This window comes from Blennius ocellaris, assembly GCF_963422515.1.
Source record: "Blennius ocellaris genome assembly, chromosome: 9".
Taxonomy (NCBI): Eukaryota; Metazoa; Chordata; class Actinopteri; order Blenniiformes; family Blenniidae; genus Blennius; species Blennius ocellaris.
The window spans coordinates 20,805,993-20,821,410 of record NC_137658.1 but is presented as its reverse complement, the minus strand read 5'-3'; the positions used below and the strand labels follow the sequence as shown (position 1 = coordinate 20,821,410).

The following is a 15,418-nucleotide window of genomic DNA, read 5'->3' as shown; positions in this document are numbered from 1 at the left end:
CATTTGATTTGTAACTAACTAGTACATAATGATATGATGTGCCGTTTCTTCAGGAATGTCCCATTTCTTCATTTCAAGGCTTCGGTGAAGACTTCTGTGTTGGTGGGGGCGGTGGGGCTCGACACTGAAACAATACAGAAGGAGGAAGTTCAGCTGCGCTCAGGATCACTCAGATATGAGCTGTATTTATACAGATCAGGAGTAATCAGATTAAACCCCAATCTGATGAAAGGTCCCGATTTCAAGGGAAAAGGCATAATTGTTTTCCGTCTGTGTTAAAGAAGTTTTGCGTCTTCACAGTAAGGTTTTGAAAACAAACTGTTCACATGGGAATGGGAGAAATGCTGAAAACAACATAGTTTTCATGTTCGGCCACTAGGGGGCACTGTGGGTCGTTTTTGTAACCAAATACACTGATGCACAACCGCATCATGTAAAAACACAAAACGATTCTGATTCTTTCTGATCAAATATTGAACAAAGAGAAACTGTTTTTATGTTTCACTCTCTAAAGAAAAGCATCCAGCTCCATTAGTCAGGACAATGTGATCTTCTCAATTGCCGGAGTTGGAGCTGTGAGCTGGTTGTTGGCACGTACCGGTCTGAGTCGACAGCCGGGGAAGTCGGGAGACGTGTTGATTGCAGCTTCTGGAGGTTCCACAGAAACAGACAAACGCTTGAATAAAACACTCTCAGGGAGGAAACAGGCTAAGTCTCCTGCAACCTTCATGAGTAAAAGAGACGATTTTTGAAGCTTTCAACCAAATAAAATTTGCCTGGAGCTGCAAAACATGCGAATTATCTGTACCGGTAATATGGGGGGGGGGGGGGGGGGGGGTACAGGTACAATTTTGGTATATTTTATGACATTTTTAGCTGTTTTAAAGGTTTATTTTCCCAATGGAATTTTCCATTTAGCCCTTATTATTCACCTTATCCCCTTTAGCTATTTATAGCCACTGTGCCCAGTGGTTAGAGCAGTTTTAGCTGAATGAGCCAATTTTTTTTATAATTTTTGTCCTTTTGTTTTATGTCTGTTCATTTTTTCTATTATTCACCTTTCTTCATCTTTTATCATTTTTCCCCATTCTTCTCTTCAACAACCCCTCAACCCCCACCCCACCTTGTTTTTCCGTGTCCTTAAAGCTCTGAATTCTTCCACTGTTTTACCTTATTTCTCTGTTTCTATTTACAAATCAGTGTTAAATACAAATAAAATAAAAATAAAACAACTAAAGGTTTATTTCCATGAAATATTGCGATGAAAGCTTCATGGACCCACGACAGAGGAGCTGAAGAGCCACATGAAGCTCCAGCGCCGCAGGTTGAAGCCCCGGTGGTCTACCTGATCGAGACACGTCCAAGTCCACCACACCAGCAGGGGGCGTCGAGGCCGAGTGGCAGCCAGGAGGTGATGGGGCGAGGAGGGGGGATGTGAGGGGAGACATGGTGGGGGTTTGGAGAAGCTGGAGAGAAAAAGTACAGTGTACAGAAACACGTGACAGGATCAGGAGATGCAGAGGGAGAGAGAGAGAGAGAGAGAGTCACCTCCTCCTCTTCCTCCTGCTCCTCCTCTTCTTCATCTCCTCCATCATGGATCGGCTCAACCACCAGAGACGGGAAGACACCGATACGTCCGTTCAGCTCGCCCTCCCAGAAACCGTCGTCCACCTGAAGAAACCACAACTCAATTCAGTTTGTATGATCATCAACCCGCGAGTCCGAATAGCTCAAATCGAGTGCTTATATGTGTTCAAACAGACTGAAAGAACACTAAAGACATGTTATTAATTTTATTTACTTTTTTGATACAACATAAATTCTTCAAATTGTTTTTGATGAAGTTGGATAATCGCTGCTTCATTTCAGTGCACGTTTCAATTCACATATAAGGACATTTGCACAAAGAAAAACATAAATATTAGTCTGCTCTACTATTTCTTTGACACATTAGTTTGTATCTAGATGACTTGTACATGTTCCAAACAAAAAAAGGGGAAAAAAAGGATTTTCTCCTGAAGATCTGACTTTATAACCGAATATCTCCTTTTCAGTTTACAACAAATATATTCAAATGAGCTGTACATTTCTATTATTGTGCTTGAAATACTTCTATATTATTGTCGTCAAAGTTTATTCCACAGTTTAACACCACAAACAGAAATACCTTTAAAAGAAGAATAGACAAGATATAGGCAAGATGAGTTTTCAGATTCAAGAAGAGAATAATTTTGTTTCTTTGTTTTTATTCTGTTGTTTTCTGCATTCAAGACAATTATATTGTATTGCTTCAATAACAACAGAGATTTGAGGTCATATCACAAAAAATATTAATACAAGTTTCAGTTTCTCTCTTTATTTGACCACAAAGCTACAAAAGATGAGCTCTAAAAAGATTAACTATCAGCATTCGTAAGAATATTTTTGAAATATATTTTAACTGTTTTATATATATATATGTATATAGCCCAATATTTTAGACACAAAAGATGTGTCTAAGGATGTATGAACCAAAAACACTTTAGAACCGTATCTGAGACAATGCAGAGTTAAAGATAAAGGGAGAGAACTCTTTGAACTTTAAGAAGGAAAAAGTGTTTTTACGTCTCCATGTCGACAGCGAATCAGGTGGATAAGCGCCCCCTCCTGGAAAGAGAGCTCCTCTGCACTCTGAGCCTGGTAGGAGTACAGAGCCCTGACCACTGGGACACACACACACACACACACACACACACACACACACACACACACACACACACACACACACACACACACACAGTAATTTAATTGTTTAGTATTTTTGTCTTCAAATCTGAAAGGAGTGCATTTTTGTTCATTTCACACCGCTAAATCTGATTAATTTTCTATTAATAGAATCTTTATTCACTTTAAAGTTTCACTGTATTGATTAAAAACTTGTCCTACATAAAGTTAAACCACGAACTCTAAGCAGTGTTTCCGACCTTTCTGTGTCCGAGATGAAACAAAGTAAAGAACCAATGTAAATGTCGCTGAGCTGCTGACCTCTGCTGACCGTCGTCTCTCGCTCTCCTGTGGGCGAGCCGAAGGATGCGTCCAGCTGAGCGGCGTCCTCTGCAGGCAGACACAGGAGCTGCACGTAGCGCTCGGGAACGTAGCCCACCTGACCGCACGAGTTGCACACCTGCAGAGACCAGACCAACATGTCTGCAAAAATATTCACGTTTTGAAACCAAGTCAGCTTTGTTACCTTGAGCCAGTCCTCCACGTCTCCGTCCTCGATCACCTGAAGCTCCTCCCCCTCCATCACTGACAGCTCATCTGATTGGCTGGCCTGCATGTCAGAGGTGACAACTTAGGGGGAAAAAAACAACAACAACTCTCCAGGAACAGGAAATAAGAAACATTGGCTTTAAAGGTGCAGCTTGTCACATTTTGAGTCCAGAATATTAAAGAACAACAAGCCAACACGCTGCAGAGAAATCGACTTCAACGTTCAAAAGTAAAGCAGCTGCTCTGTCTTATAAAACCAGTTTGTACCCCCAGGTAGGCAGTGAGAAACTTAACGTTTAACAAAAGTGACGGCTTGGAGACATTTCTCCTTTTAAAGCTGTACCTGGTAGCTGTACATGACTCTGCAGGCTGCAGGATAAACACACACTCCGGTGACGGACACCGGGTCTGAGAAGATGTCTCCGTTCTCCTCGTCGTAGTCCTCGAAGTCCGTCAGCTCCAACTCATCCTCCTGGAAGTCAACATCAACATTAAAGAGCCCATGTTGCACCCCCCCTAACAATTTTACATCGGTGTCAGAGGTGCAACAACATTGTATTTAAAGTGTTAGTCCTGAATTTCAGTCTAAAAGTCCCTCTTGCGAGCTCTACTGAGAACAGGCTGTTTCTGTGTCTGTCCAGGGATACTCCAGGCCCGACTCAGGAGATAAGCTTTCCGGTGTTTCAAATTAAGTGGTTTCTCTGTTCACAGGCGGCCCTTTAGCATCCTTTGTTGCTGCCAATAACAGACGTTAAAAATCCGACATAAACCCGTAGCCGACCTGATGAACACTATTGAACAGCTTTTACAATGAAGTTTCCAAGTGTCGTATCTTCTGTGAGTCTTATTTTAATATATAAGAGAAGCTCCTGTAGATAGTGAGTTAAAACATTGTGTGTCTAAATGTGTCACTCAGTTTGGTCGTTACAGTTGCTACCAAGTAGCTAACGCTAGCTCCTGCTAAGGCTAACTGTTACAGTTTTTCCTATTAAACAGAATTTACTCAGCATGCCACTAATCTTTGTAAGTTTTCATTGATCAGTGGGAGGCTCAGCGTGAGTATCCACTACCAGAGGGAGTGGTTATTTCCCCACATGATGTCATGAAAGGAAAATCTGTGAATCTCCTGTATGAGCAAACATTGACGAAAAAGTGGAGTGAGCGAGGGAGATGACAGCCTTTCTTCACTTCTCATACAGGCTGTGAGGACACATATTTCACTTGGAAAGACAGTAGAAAGTGAAATATTATTTGCATAATATGTGAACTTTAATACTGCAGCGGGGGAAATGAAACTCCTCTTTGGTCTTGTTTGAAATTCTATTTCTGTTTGAGAAGATAAATGAGAAGGTTGTGAGTTTGCATGTTCTACAGTTTTAAATATCTACATTTTATAGTGTGATAACTGATATATACTGTTATGCACACTCAATAACGTGAGGACGCAGCTTTTTTGAGTGAAACACACACAAAATCTCAACCATAATGATAATTATAATTATAGTATATATAACAGTTATTCCGTATATACTGTATATATATATACTAACCTTAACCCTAACTGTTATATATACTATAATTATAATTATCATTATGGTTGAGATTTTGTGTGTGTTTCACTCAAAAAAGCTGCGTCCTCACGTTATTGAGTGTGCATATTCCTATTACGTAAGGCTTTTTGGAGAGATATGCACGTGACTGACATTTGCTCTCCTGAAACAGGGTTTAGAAGTAAAATAAGATTTATTGTTGAGTTAGATTGTAAGGTTTACTTTCCACGGAATGTTAACTGAGCTTGGATGCTCATGTTTGAAATGAAAAGCGTTGTCTTGTATTGCTGCCCTGTGTGCGGCCACTGTCATCATGGCGCCATGTTGTAGGAAAATGTGCGTACAGAGAAGTCCTCCGTCGACCTCCTCTGCTCGCTCAGCCTCCGCTCCCTCTCCAGCTCCTCCTCCGCCTGCCTCATGGCGTCGTGGAGCCAGCGCTGGATCCCCGGGACGCTCTCCGAGAGCACGGCCAGGCGAGCCTCGGCCTTCACCCTGCTGAGCTGAGGACACACACACACACACACACACACACACACACACACACACACACACACACACACACACACACACACACACACACACACACACACACACACACACACACAGGTGCTTATAAAATGTATTCATTATTAAACAAGGAAATCCTGTGTAAATTCAGATGCACAAAAGCAGTAAAAAGCAACCCTATATAGTGAGAATTAAGTGATTTAATGTGATGCTTCGACATCCACGGGCAAATGATGAGGGATGGACAGACGTCTCCACTTTGTATGGAAAAAAAAAAAAATGCACGTTTTTTTTTCTCTGTGAAAAAAATATCTAAAAAATGTTTCTGCAGCACATCAGGTTTGTTTGTTTTTTTAAACTCCGGATGTTTTTTTTTCTTTTTTTCTTTAGTGGCCCTGATACTTTTCCACAACATTCAATGCTAACAGTAGAAAAAAGTTTCTCCAAACATCCACCAAACTTCCAACAATGCTGAAAACACTTAATATTATATTTACTCTCGTAAATATAATAATAAATACTCTAGAAAACTCTAGTAAAAACTCTACTCTGTGAGGAGCAGAGTTCACTTCATGTTTGTTTTTGTGTTTTGGTTACCTTTGCTTTCCTGACGTTGTCCTGAACCTCGGTGATCTTCTGCTCCACACTGAGCCCCGTCTCTCCTGACAGCAGCTTCAGACGACTCTCCAACATCTGCAGAGCCTGATGGGCCAACCCAGCACGTAACACATCCAAATGCACTTCAACTATTCACATTATCAGCTATTATTAGCAATAAATTGAAACACAATAAATAATCTGATGAATAATTGGCCTATATCACCAAGTTGGGCCATTTTTTTGCCCTTTCGTTAAACAGATGATGCAGTTGGGGGCTTTTCCACCAAAAAGAACCAGGTGCTAGCTCGGGGCCCTCATGGAGCTAAAGAGACTTGGGAACAAGTCAACAACATCAGAGACGTCCATAAAGGCCTCAGTGACAAGGATTTATTTCATCATGTCAAAAAGATCATTCTATAAATTCTAAAACTGTGCTGTATTTGGTGCTTCGTAACTAAAGTTGAAAGCCTCCTCATGCCTTACCCTCTCTCCATGTGTCACAATCTTGTAGTCTTTGGCGGCCTTGGAAGCCCATTTCTTAGCCTCTCTCATAAGACAGCCCTCTCCTTCTGCAGCACAAACATCCTGCAGGGCAGAAATCTGTGCAGAGGACAGAACACCAATGGTCTTTTGTCATTGAAGGGAAGCGACACAGCGAAGCGCCAACCTGCTACAATCTGAAATGGCTTTGTTTATGATTGAGCTCTTGAGGCCGCTTGGCCTCACCTCTTGCACACGGCTCAATTCATTCTTACCTCCACCCTTCAAACCATCCAGCCACTACAGATTCACGCACCTTGTCCTGTGGAGCCGACTGGAAGGTAAACTCTGCTGTTTTGCTGAAGGAAACAGATTCTTGCAGAAACTGCTGCACATTTTTCTCTCTGGTCACCTGACAACATAAAAAAAAAACAAACAACAACAGATTACCAACATTTCCCCCTGAATCCCTGGAAAAGGCTCCATTGTCACTAAAATCACTGAAGATCTGTGCAGGGATCAGCACAGAGGCTTGAAATACCTTTGACCAGTGAAGAAGAAACACTCCGTCTTTCACTGAGACTTTGGATCACGACCAGAAGCTCAAACATGTTCAGTCGCTGGCAGTTTGCAGGAAACTGGAGACGCTCATGCCCAGATCACACCCTGCTGCTACATCACACATTTCCATTGAATCTATCTCGTAGAACGCCTGTTTCTCCTAACTTGCACCCGTTGTTCCTCTTACTCATTGAAAATGTCCCAAAGCATTCTCTGTATGACCTGATGCATCGTATTTAATCCTTGGGCCTTTATCTTTTCTTCTCTCCCGCAGGCTTTACGTCTTACCACATGTATTCTGTGGCCTGACTGCGTCGCTCCGAAGAGAAGGTTGAGGAATGTCTCGCGTTGAGTTTCAGAGACGAGTGTGGCATCCCAGACAGAGAAAAACTGAATCGAGTCAGAAATCAAATCGCAAAGAAATCACAGGAATTTATCTAGTGTTAACTGAAATCACAAAGATCTGAAATTGTGTTAATACAGGTGAAGCATGACACAAACAGCAGATCGGAACAGACTTTCTGTCTTGAAATCTGCCCTGATTCACTCTCTTTGTGATGTCAGCTGATAGATGTATTGGTCCTGTACCAATAAGTCCAGAGCTATCCTGGCCATATTAAAAGAAGAAAAAAGGAGATATATTCAGTACTGTACATTGTATTGATCTTGTCTGTCTGCAGTGATCCAGGACTATTCCGGCCAGATTTATAGCACAATGACCATTTGGAGCAACGAACACAGTCGTCGTCGTCACATGACTGCACACAAAGTCACTCTTCAGTCATTGGCTGACCTGAAGAAGTGGCACCTCTTTTTTGACGACTCTGTAATTCATCCAACTTTAATAGTTATAGAACAATATGTTTTCTTTCTTTTACTTTAACTTTTGCTGAGGATTCCCCGCCATTTTAGAAAGCTACTATTGAAAACCACGTGGGCTGGAATAGAACCCACAATGGTCCTCTCCTCTCTGTTTGCATGGACCAGGCCCCGAGCCCCGAGGAGAGTGCAGGACCATACGGGGTGATTGTGTCCGTTTCGACAGAATCCACTACTTTATGTAAATGGATTTCTCAACAGTCGGGTAATGTCAAGGGTGGTAGCTCGGGAGTCAATTTGCCATGTTAACTCGCTAAGCTGAGACAAAGTTACAAGCAATCTCGGGTCAATGAGTCGCTCTGAAATCCATGTGTTTAGACTGCCAGAAGCAACTGAGACCTCAAATCAGCAGAGACATTCAGTCACTATGAGGCACGATTTCCCACCACGACGCCACTGATTGACCTCCTTTGACCATCCTTTCTAATATCTAAGACCTTTAAAGTTTGTCAATAGATCCCCTGCAGAGATTCTTCAGAATCATTTCTCCAACTCAGTCGACCAGATTAGAGACATTTCCACTGGCCTCCACTCCACTTGGCTTCGAGGGTCATGTACCTGCCACCTGGGGGCTTTTTCAGTGTCTGTTAAATCTGTCAGCAAGTCTCTTTGCAGCGAATCACTTTTTAATTGTATCATTCCAAGATTTTTCAGTTTGATGTTTCATCTGCATGAAAACCTGTTGAATGAAATGTCCAGACCTTGGTCACACACTCCCAGATCCTGCTGTGCTGTTTGTGTGTGTTCAGGCACGTTTCCATCTCAGTGCCACAGAGCAGGGTGAAGTGATGCCTCAGGTCCTCGTAAACGTCTCCGTCCATCAGCTGTGGAGGAGAGAAGATCAAAACTCTACTGGCTTTAAGTTTTCCACATCTAGAAAAGAAAGAAACCCAAGCTAGAAAACAAGCTTGGAAGCAATTTAGCTCATTTTAACCTTCTGATCCTTTTTTACTTTGTTCTCGTAATTTCGCCTGTTTTAGATTTTTCTTTTAGAGGCATTGAGACTTTATCCATTTTGTTTACAAAAACTGTTTCAGCTGTTTTACATGTTTGTCCGGTCCAGCCAAATAGACAAGAATCTTTTTAAAAATCAGTTTTGTGTGCAACTGACAATAAAAAAATGTGTTGTAGTTAAAAAGTAAAGGATGATAAAGGAAAAGATAAGGCAGAGTGTGTGTGTGTGTGTGTGTGTGTGTGTGTGTGTGTGTGTGTGTGTGTGTGTGTGTGTGTGTGTGTGTGTGTGTGTGTGTGTGTGTGTGTGTGTGTGTGTGTGTGTGTGTGTGTGTGTACCTCCATTACTCCCGGTAAGTCGTTGACATAATAGTGTTGCTGATGTGCGTTGACGGCCGCCAACGTCAGCAGATACTCATTTCGTACTTCAGTCAGTCGGTCGTCGCACTCCTTCAGCCGGGCGCTGAGCTGAAAATGTGATCGAAGCAACTTTGATCTTCTAAACAAGTGGAGTTGGTCAAACAGCAAAGGACATTACAGAAATAAGACAAAATAAAACAGTTTATACCTTCGCAGTCAGTTTATGAATTCCAGTTTTGAAGTGGAAAATTCCATGTTCGCTCTTTCTGGCTCTGCGGCAGAAAAATATCATATTTCAATGACAGAATGTGGAACAAGCACTTTATCCAAATATATATTTTAGGTTAACACAATTATTATCTATCACATTGCAGGTGCTACCCGGTAGATTCCCCCCAAACAAAGAAAACGTGAGGCACTGCAGTCAAGAGAAAACAAGAAACTGAGAACATTTAATATAAACATGAAGTACCACCAGAACATGGCTCCACCTCGACTATTTAAAATACAATTAAATGATATGACTTGATACGAAACTGCTGAAACCTTAAAGACCAAGATTATAAACATTTGCTCATTATATTCTGACGTTTGTTTTTCTTAACTTTTGATCCTTAAATCAACATCAGAAGTTTGTTAGAAAGTTTACAACTGGACAAACGTTTGTGAAGAATGTGAACATGAAGGAGGTGTTTGGGGGTGACTACATTCCACTTTGGCTTGTCTTCATCCATCAGTGGAGGCACTCAGGTGGAGGCGATTATTGAGTGTAAATCCTTCCTGAGGTGAACAGTGAACCTCATGTTCCCGTGCTTCCTGCTCGCCACACCGACCTGCTCTGAGCGTCAGCAGCTTTCTCTCGGGCCACGCCGGTGATGTGGTTCAGCTGGAGGTAACTCTTCTTCACCCTGTGCAGCTCCCTGAGAGAGTCCAGCAGCTCCGCCTGCAGCCGCTGCAGCTGCTCCAGACCCTGACACACACACACACACACACACAAATGTTCTCTACTTATGCAGATGATGGTGTAATAAACACCCTGAATCCTTCATTATTTCAGTTTCCTGTACGGTGCCTCAAAGAAATCCTTCCTTCACAGTTCAAAGGTTCCTAACCTGCATACCTCCTCTTCTGTCACCTCTTTTGCACCACTGTCTGCAAAGCCATGCTTCTCGTAGCCGTAACTCTGGATACTAATACCACTCTTGTGTAAAAAAAAAAAAAAAAAAAAAAAGGCCAAAAGTTTACCATTTTTACTTTCAAATTCCTAATTATATCTAAAGCAGTTTCTTCGCCTCAAACATTCCAGTTTGATAACAGGGTGCATTCTATAAATGTTAACAAGCAACTCCAACGACAAAGCAAATCAACCAATATTAATATTAAACTCTGCTCTGGATCCAGTTTAATATTGGCCAAAGACTGAGGCCCAGTTCACTCAATGTTTTCAGGAGAAAATGGAAAATATTCATAGCATTTGGGTGGAGGGCCAGAAAACGCTAACTCTATTGCCAAAATGCTCTGACTCCATCTCCATGGAAATGGGGAAACACAAACTTTTCAGAAACTCTACTATTGGTCCTGAGAAACACGGCCGTAGTAAAATTTGTAGTCACCACTCCCAGTCCATGTTCTCCTCACCAGTCAGTTTCACCAGGATCCCCTCTTTCTTCACATTTGAAAGGTTTCTCCTGGTTCCTGGTGCGTTAACTCTAACCCCGAGCGCATGTTGAGCTCACACTCACCCTCTTCCCTCGGACGTCTTTTGCATTGCGCAGACTTCTGGAAGCCTGACCGATCAGCCGGCGGTACTCCTCTGAGGCGGCGAGCCGGGACGCAGCCGTCTGAGCCGTGGCGTCCACCAGAGACCTCCACACGGCGAACACACTCACACACCAGCACCTACGGAGAGGAGGGTCACATGACTGCCCTGATGTTCCCAAACACTGACAAACAATACCATCAGATGTGTGTCGTTACCCAGAGGTGATGGCGTCTGCGTTTCCCCTCTGCCAGTCTCTCTTCTGGTACTGGGTGGCCAACCGCTGAAGAGCCTGAAAGTCACTTTGTTCCCATTAAAACACCAACAATAATCCGCCAGTGGCTCTTCTCAAGCATTCTGAGTATCCGACACTCTTTGGACCCTCCAGGCACTTCTCGAATGTGTTTGTATTTTTTGAAATTTTGAACACTGAAAAAATAGGTTGTTGGTGTTTCTAGGTATTTTCTGATCCAGCTGAAATGAAAAGTTTGCAGCTTTAAGTATTCATGTGTCAGAAATACTATGCACTACGTACTATTTTAGTCACAGACTGCTTTACATCATTATTAACAACCTTCATTGAGAGTAACCAAGGTTCAGTGCCTTGCTCATGGACAGGTTCAGATGGAAATTGAGCTTGCACCTTTAAATATCATCCACTTTACCCATTACATTGAGGCAGCCCAGATAGATAGATTATCTGGAAAGAAAGAAATGCACACATAATAAATGAAGGAATGAATGAATGAATGAATATATAAATAAATAATTGGGACCTTGCGATAAACAGATGTGTTTGTTGTCTTTCATATCAGCATGTCTTTCCAGCTTTAGAAAGACTACAAACAAGACATGAAATCTTTATGATGGTCTTCCATTTATTTATTCCATTTTTTTTATACCCCACTTCAATTTTTAACCCTTTGACCACTGGCTTTAAATTGATTATTCCTGCACATACTTAAGAAAAATGCTCATGTGTGTTATGGCGGTTGTCTGGTCTTTCTATCCCTGTTGTGTAAGTTGATTACACACACACACACACACACACACACACACACACACACACACACACACACACACACACACACACACACACACACACACACACACACACACATGCTCACATATGTGGCACATTCTCCACCGCTATGTAAAACCACATAAAGCTCAAGCTTTATGGAACTTGAGAGAAAATAAAACCCGCAGTCATAGCACGAGGGTGAAAGTATGAGGTGTGAACTGTGATGTGACACAGAGCGCTGGAGGAATCACACCAGTGAAGAATAAACAGCCCCAGATCAATAAATTAGGAGTCTTTCCGGTCACAGTGGAAGGTTCCAGAAACAACAGGAATAGATGTGTGACCCACCTGAGCGTACTCTTTCTCTATGGCGGCCCGCTGCTTACTGAAGGACCTACGAGACAAAGCACAGCACATCACACACACACGCACACACGCACGCACGCACGCACACACACACACACTCACACACACACACACACACACACACACACACACACACACACACACACACACACACACACACACACACACACAGCCTGTTTCACATGTGGTCGACCTGATCTCCTCCAGCAGCTCAGAGTCTTGATGCTGTTTGTTCTGTAGTTTACTGATCTGCTCCGAGAACACCTGCTTCACCTGCTGGCTCTCCTTTACCTGCGCACGCACACGCACGCACACACACACACACACACGCACACACACACACAAACATTTTAATGAGCTTTTCAGTAAAAATAGATTTTATAGCAGTTTCATCATCAACTAAAATGATCTTTACTGTAGAGTTGATAGAAACAAAAATGGAATGCAATGTGAAAGCTTAGTGCAGTTGTGTTGTTGGTAGAAAATGACGTGCCCAGTGCACCTGATCACAAATATTTTTAGTAGCAGTATTTATTAGTTTGTTATATTTAAAAAGACATAAGACAGATTTAGAGGACTCCAGCACATGTGTGTCCAGAAGTTAAACAATGCACATCAGCATGATCAACAAATAGTTATGTTTCTATAAAAAAGGCTTTTGTGCCTATGAATTAGTAGTAGTAGTAGTAGTAGTAGTAGTAGTAGTAGTAGTAGTAGTAGTTGTAGTAGTAGTAATTGATCATAGTAATTATTAAATTCATATTTGCAGTTCAAACTCGTCTCATTTAAACATTAGTCATTACAAAAATGTTAATTTAGAAGCTTTTGGAGACTTCCAGAGCATTCCAATGAGTTTGAATTAACGTCCATTGCGAAATAAATGCATTAAACTTTAACTTTAAAAAGATGTACATGCAAGAAACCTGGAAGTCTGGCAGTGGAAGAGACACAAGTAAACACAGCATGTTTACCTTTCTAGGAGGAGGCTGCATGTCTGGAGGCTGAGAGACCGTTTCTGGTTCTGAGCTGCTTTGATGCAACTGTGGACACACTGCTCTCTCTCTCTCTCTCTCTCTCTCTCTCTCTCTCTCTCTCTCTCTCTCTCTGGTGGATCATCTCACATCAAAGTTGAAAACCATCATAGATGAACAGACGGTTGCATTCAAGGGAAGAAGTCGAATGTCCTCCACCTCTTGCTCCTCCTCGTGGCGGCACCTATTCCTCTTTTTACATCTCCTATCTCCTTTCCTTTCCTCATCACCTGTCCACCATGCATCTTCCTTACAGGGCAGCAGTTTTTGTGATTAGTTATCAATGGCGACTGGTCAATAGAGGGCGCCAGGGCGCCTTTTTAATCGCCCATTGCCAGACCTGCTTGGTGAATGGCTTAAAGTCCGTTCAGCTTTGTTCTTGCGTGTTGCTATGAGATGTTGAAATGAAGAGTGGTGAGTCTCCGATTATTAACTCTGTTTCATATCTTCTAATTTACTCTTTGAAAGGACAAATTTGGCTGAAAAGCTGCAGGTCAGGTTCAACTTTCTCCAGTACAGTTAGCCCCCAAAACACATTCATTTTCTAAAAGGGACTAAAGAGGCCTCTGCTTGGATTTGTTTACAAATTTTGGTTTATAATGTGCATTATTGCAGGAATGTTCCCCTTTCTATTGTTTTCAATTAATTTATACAATTTTAAGTAAAGTTTTATTTATTCTGTTGTACCTTAAATGAGACGGAGTTCTGTTAAAGAAAGATGTAGGAAGCAAGACGGGTTTCTGTTAAGGAAAAATACTGATTTTATTCTGCTAATTTTGGTATTCTGCAAAAAATATAAATTGTGATAATAAAATAAAATGTGTTCATATAAAAAACAATATGCATCTACTAAAATTCAGGTTCAAGTCAGGGAGTTAGCAACCCTATTTAAAAACGCACTGTTTAAATGACGTTAACACGGGCTGAAATTGACACTAAAGCTCTCATTAAGTGATACACAATATTTTGTACCTTCAAAAATAAGAGCCATGTGAATGTGATACAGGTTTATAACTTATAGTCACTCAATATTAAAGAGAGGCATGGACATCCACCTTCATTTGTATCGCCTCAATTGTTGGTTTAATTGTATATATGTTCTGTATCTGTCCCAGTTATGATGCTAAACAGGACTCTTGGTTCTTTTCTTTTTTTGACAATAAAACTGGAAAACCCAAATATCTTCATATCAGTTCTACTTCTTTCGTTTTTTTGTTTTTTCTTTAATAAAAAAACAATTAAAACCAAAGCTGGCCCCATTGATAACAATAAAAAAAAGTAGTATTTCTCCAAGTTTTCTCTCCAAGTAAAGTCACTTGAAGTTGGGAGTAGCATGTAGAAAACATATTTCTAGTACCGGTAAGTGGGAAGATTCCAATTTGACAGCATTTGTATCCCTATCAGGATAGTGATATTTCCCAGTTGCTCCTGAACATATCATAATAGTTTATTCATACCACGGTGAATAAATTCTGGAAATTACAAGCTTTTAAGTTTATGAAGAATTATTATATATCTTAAAGGTAAATAATATCTATTTACATCACTGGTTGAGGCCTGTGATGGGCACCAAGGGTTTAACTCCTACCACGTATGCTTAATTAAATATCTAGTGGGCTGTAAGAATAAACAAAGCAGCATAAAAAAAAAATTGTATGTGCACATTTTGCAAATCATTTCCTCTGTTTTCGTGCAAAAGTAACCAAATAAATGATGAAAAAGTTTACATTTGATTAAATATTTTTCTTTTACATATAGTCAGTTTACTCCTTTAGACTTGATATAGTATTTTAATTTAAAGAACACAAAAAAACAGGTGATTAAATACCAACGGAGACACTGAGTGAGAGTGAGCATAACTTTAACAAGAACAAAGAATCACTTTACACACGTCTTGGAAAGCATTTCAATTGGTAATAAATAAATACATTCAACACAGTAAATGACATTAACTATCATGTTCAAGTTGGATTCCATGAAAGCGCTGGTTCACAACCTGAGGCCGGAAGACTTCACTGACAGGTTGTTGGGTTTTTTTTAAATATCATGTAAATATAACTTAATTAAAAAAAAAAATGTTATCATACTGATCACTTCT

At 41.1% G+C, this 15,418-nt stretch overlaps 1 protein-coding gene across 1 annotated transcript; it reads right to left on the bottom strand.

Annotated features, from left to right (window-relative positions):
- Positions 1–535: 535 nt before the first annotated feature.
- Positions 536–13,281, bottom strand: LOC308134147 (F-BAR and double SH3 domains protein 1-like; the record flags this gene model as incomplete). The annotated part of the gene is made up of 20 exons (XM_080501777.1): positions 536–648; positions 1,346–1,466; positions 1,549–1,671; positions 2,605–2,702; positions 3,025–3,163; positions 3,230–3,313; positions 3,596–3,724; positions 5,147–5,302; positions 5,907–6,011; positions 6,393–6,509; positions 6,706–6,801; positions 8,531–8,653; positions 9,120–9,248; positions 9,349–9,406; positions 9,968–10,110; positions 10,883–11,039; positions 11,118–11,191; positions 12,272–12,317; positions 12,483–12,580; positions 13,261–13,281. The coding sequence occupies 20 exons, from the start codon at positions 13,279–13,281 to the stop codon at positions 536–538; spliced, it is 2,130 nt and encodes a 709-aa protein (XP_080357903.1).
- Between the last annotated feature and the right edge of the window lie 2,137 nt (positions 13,282–15,418).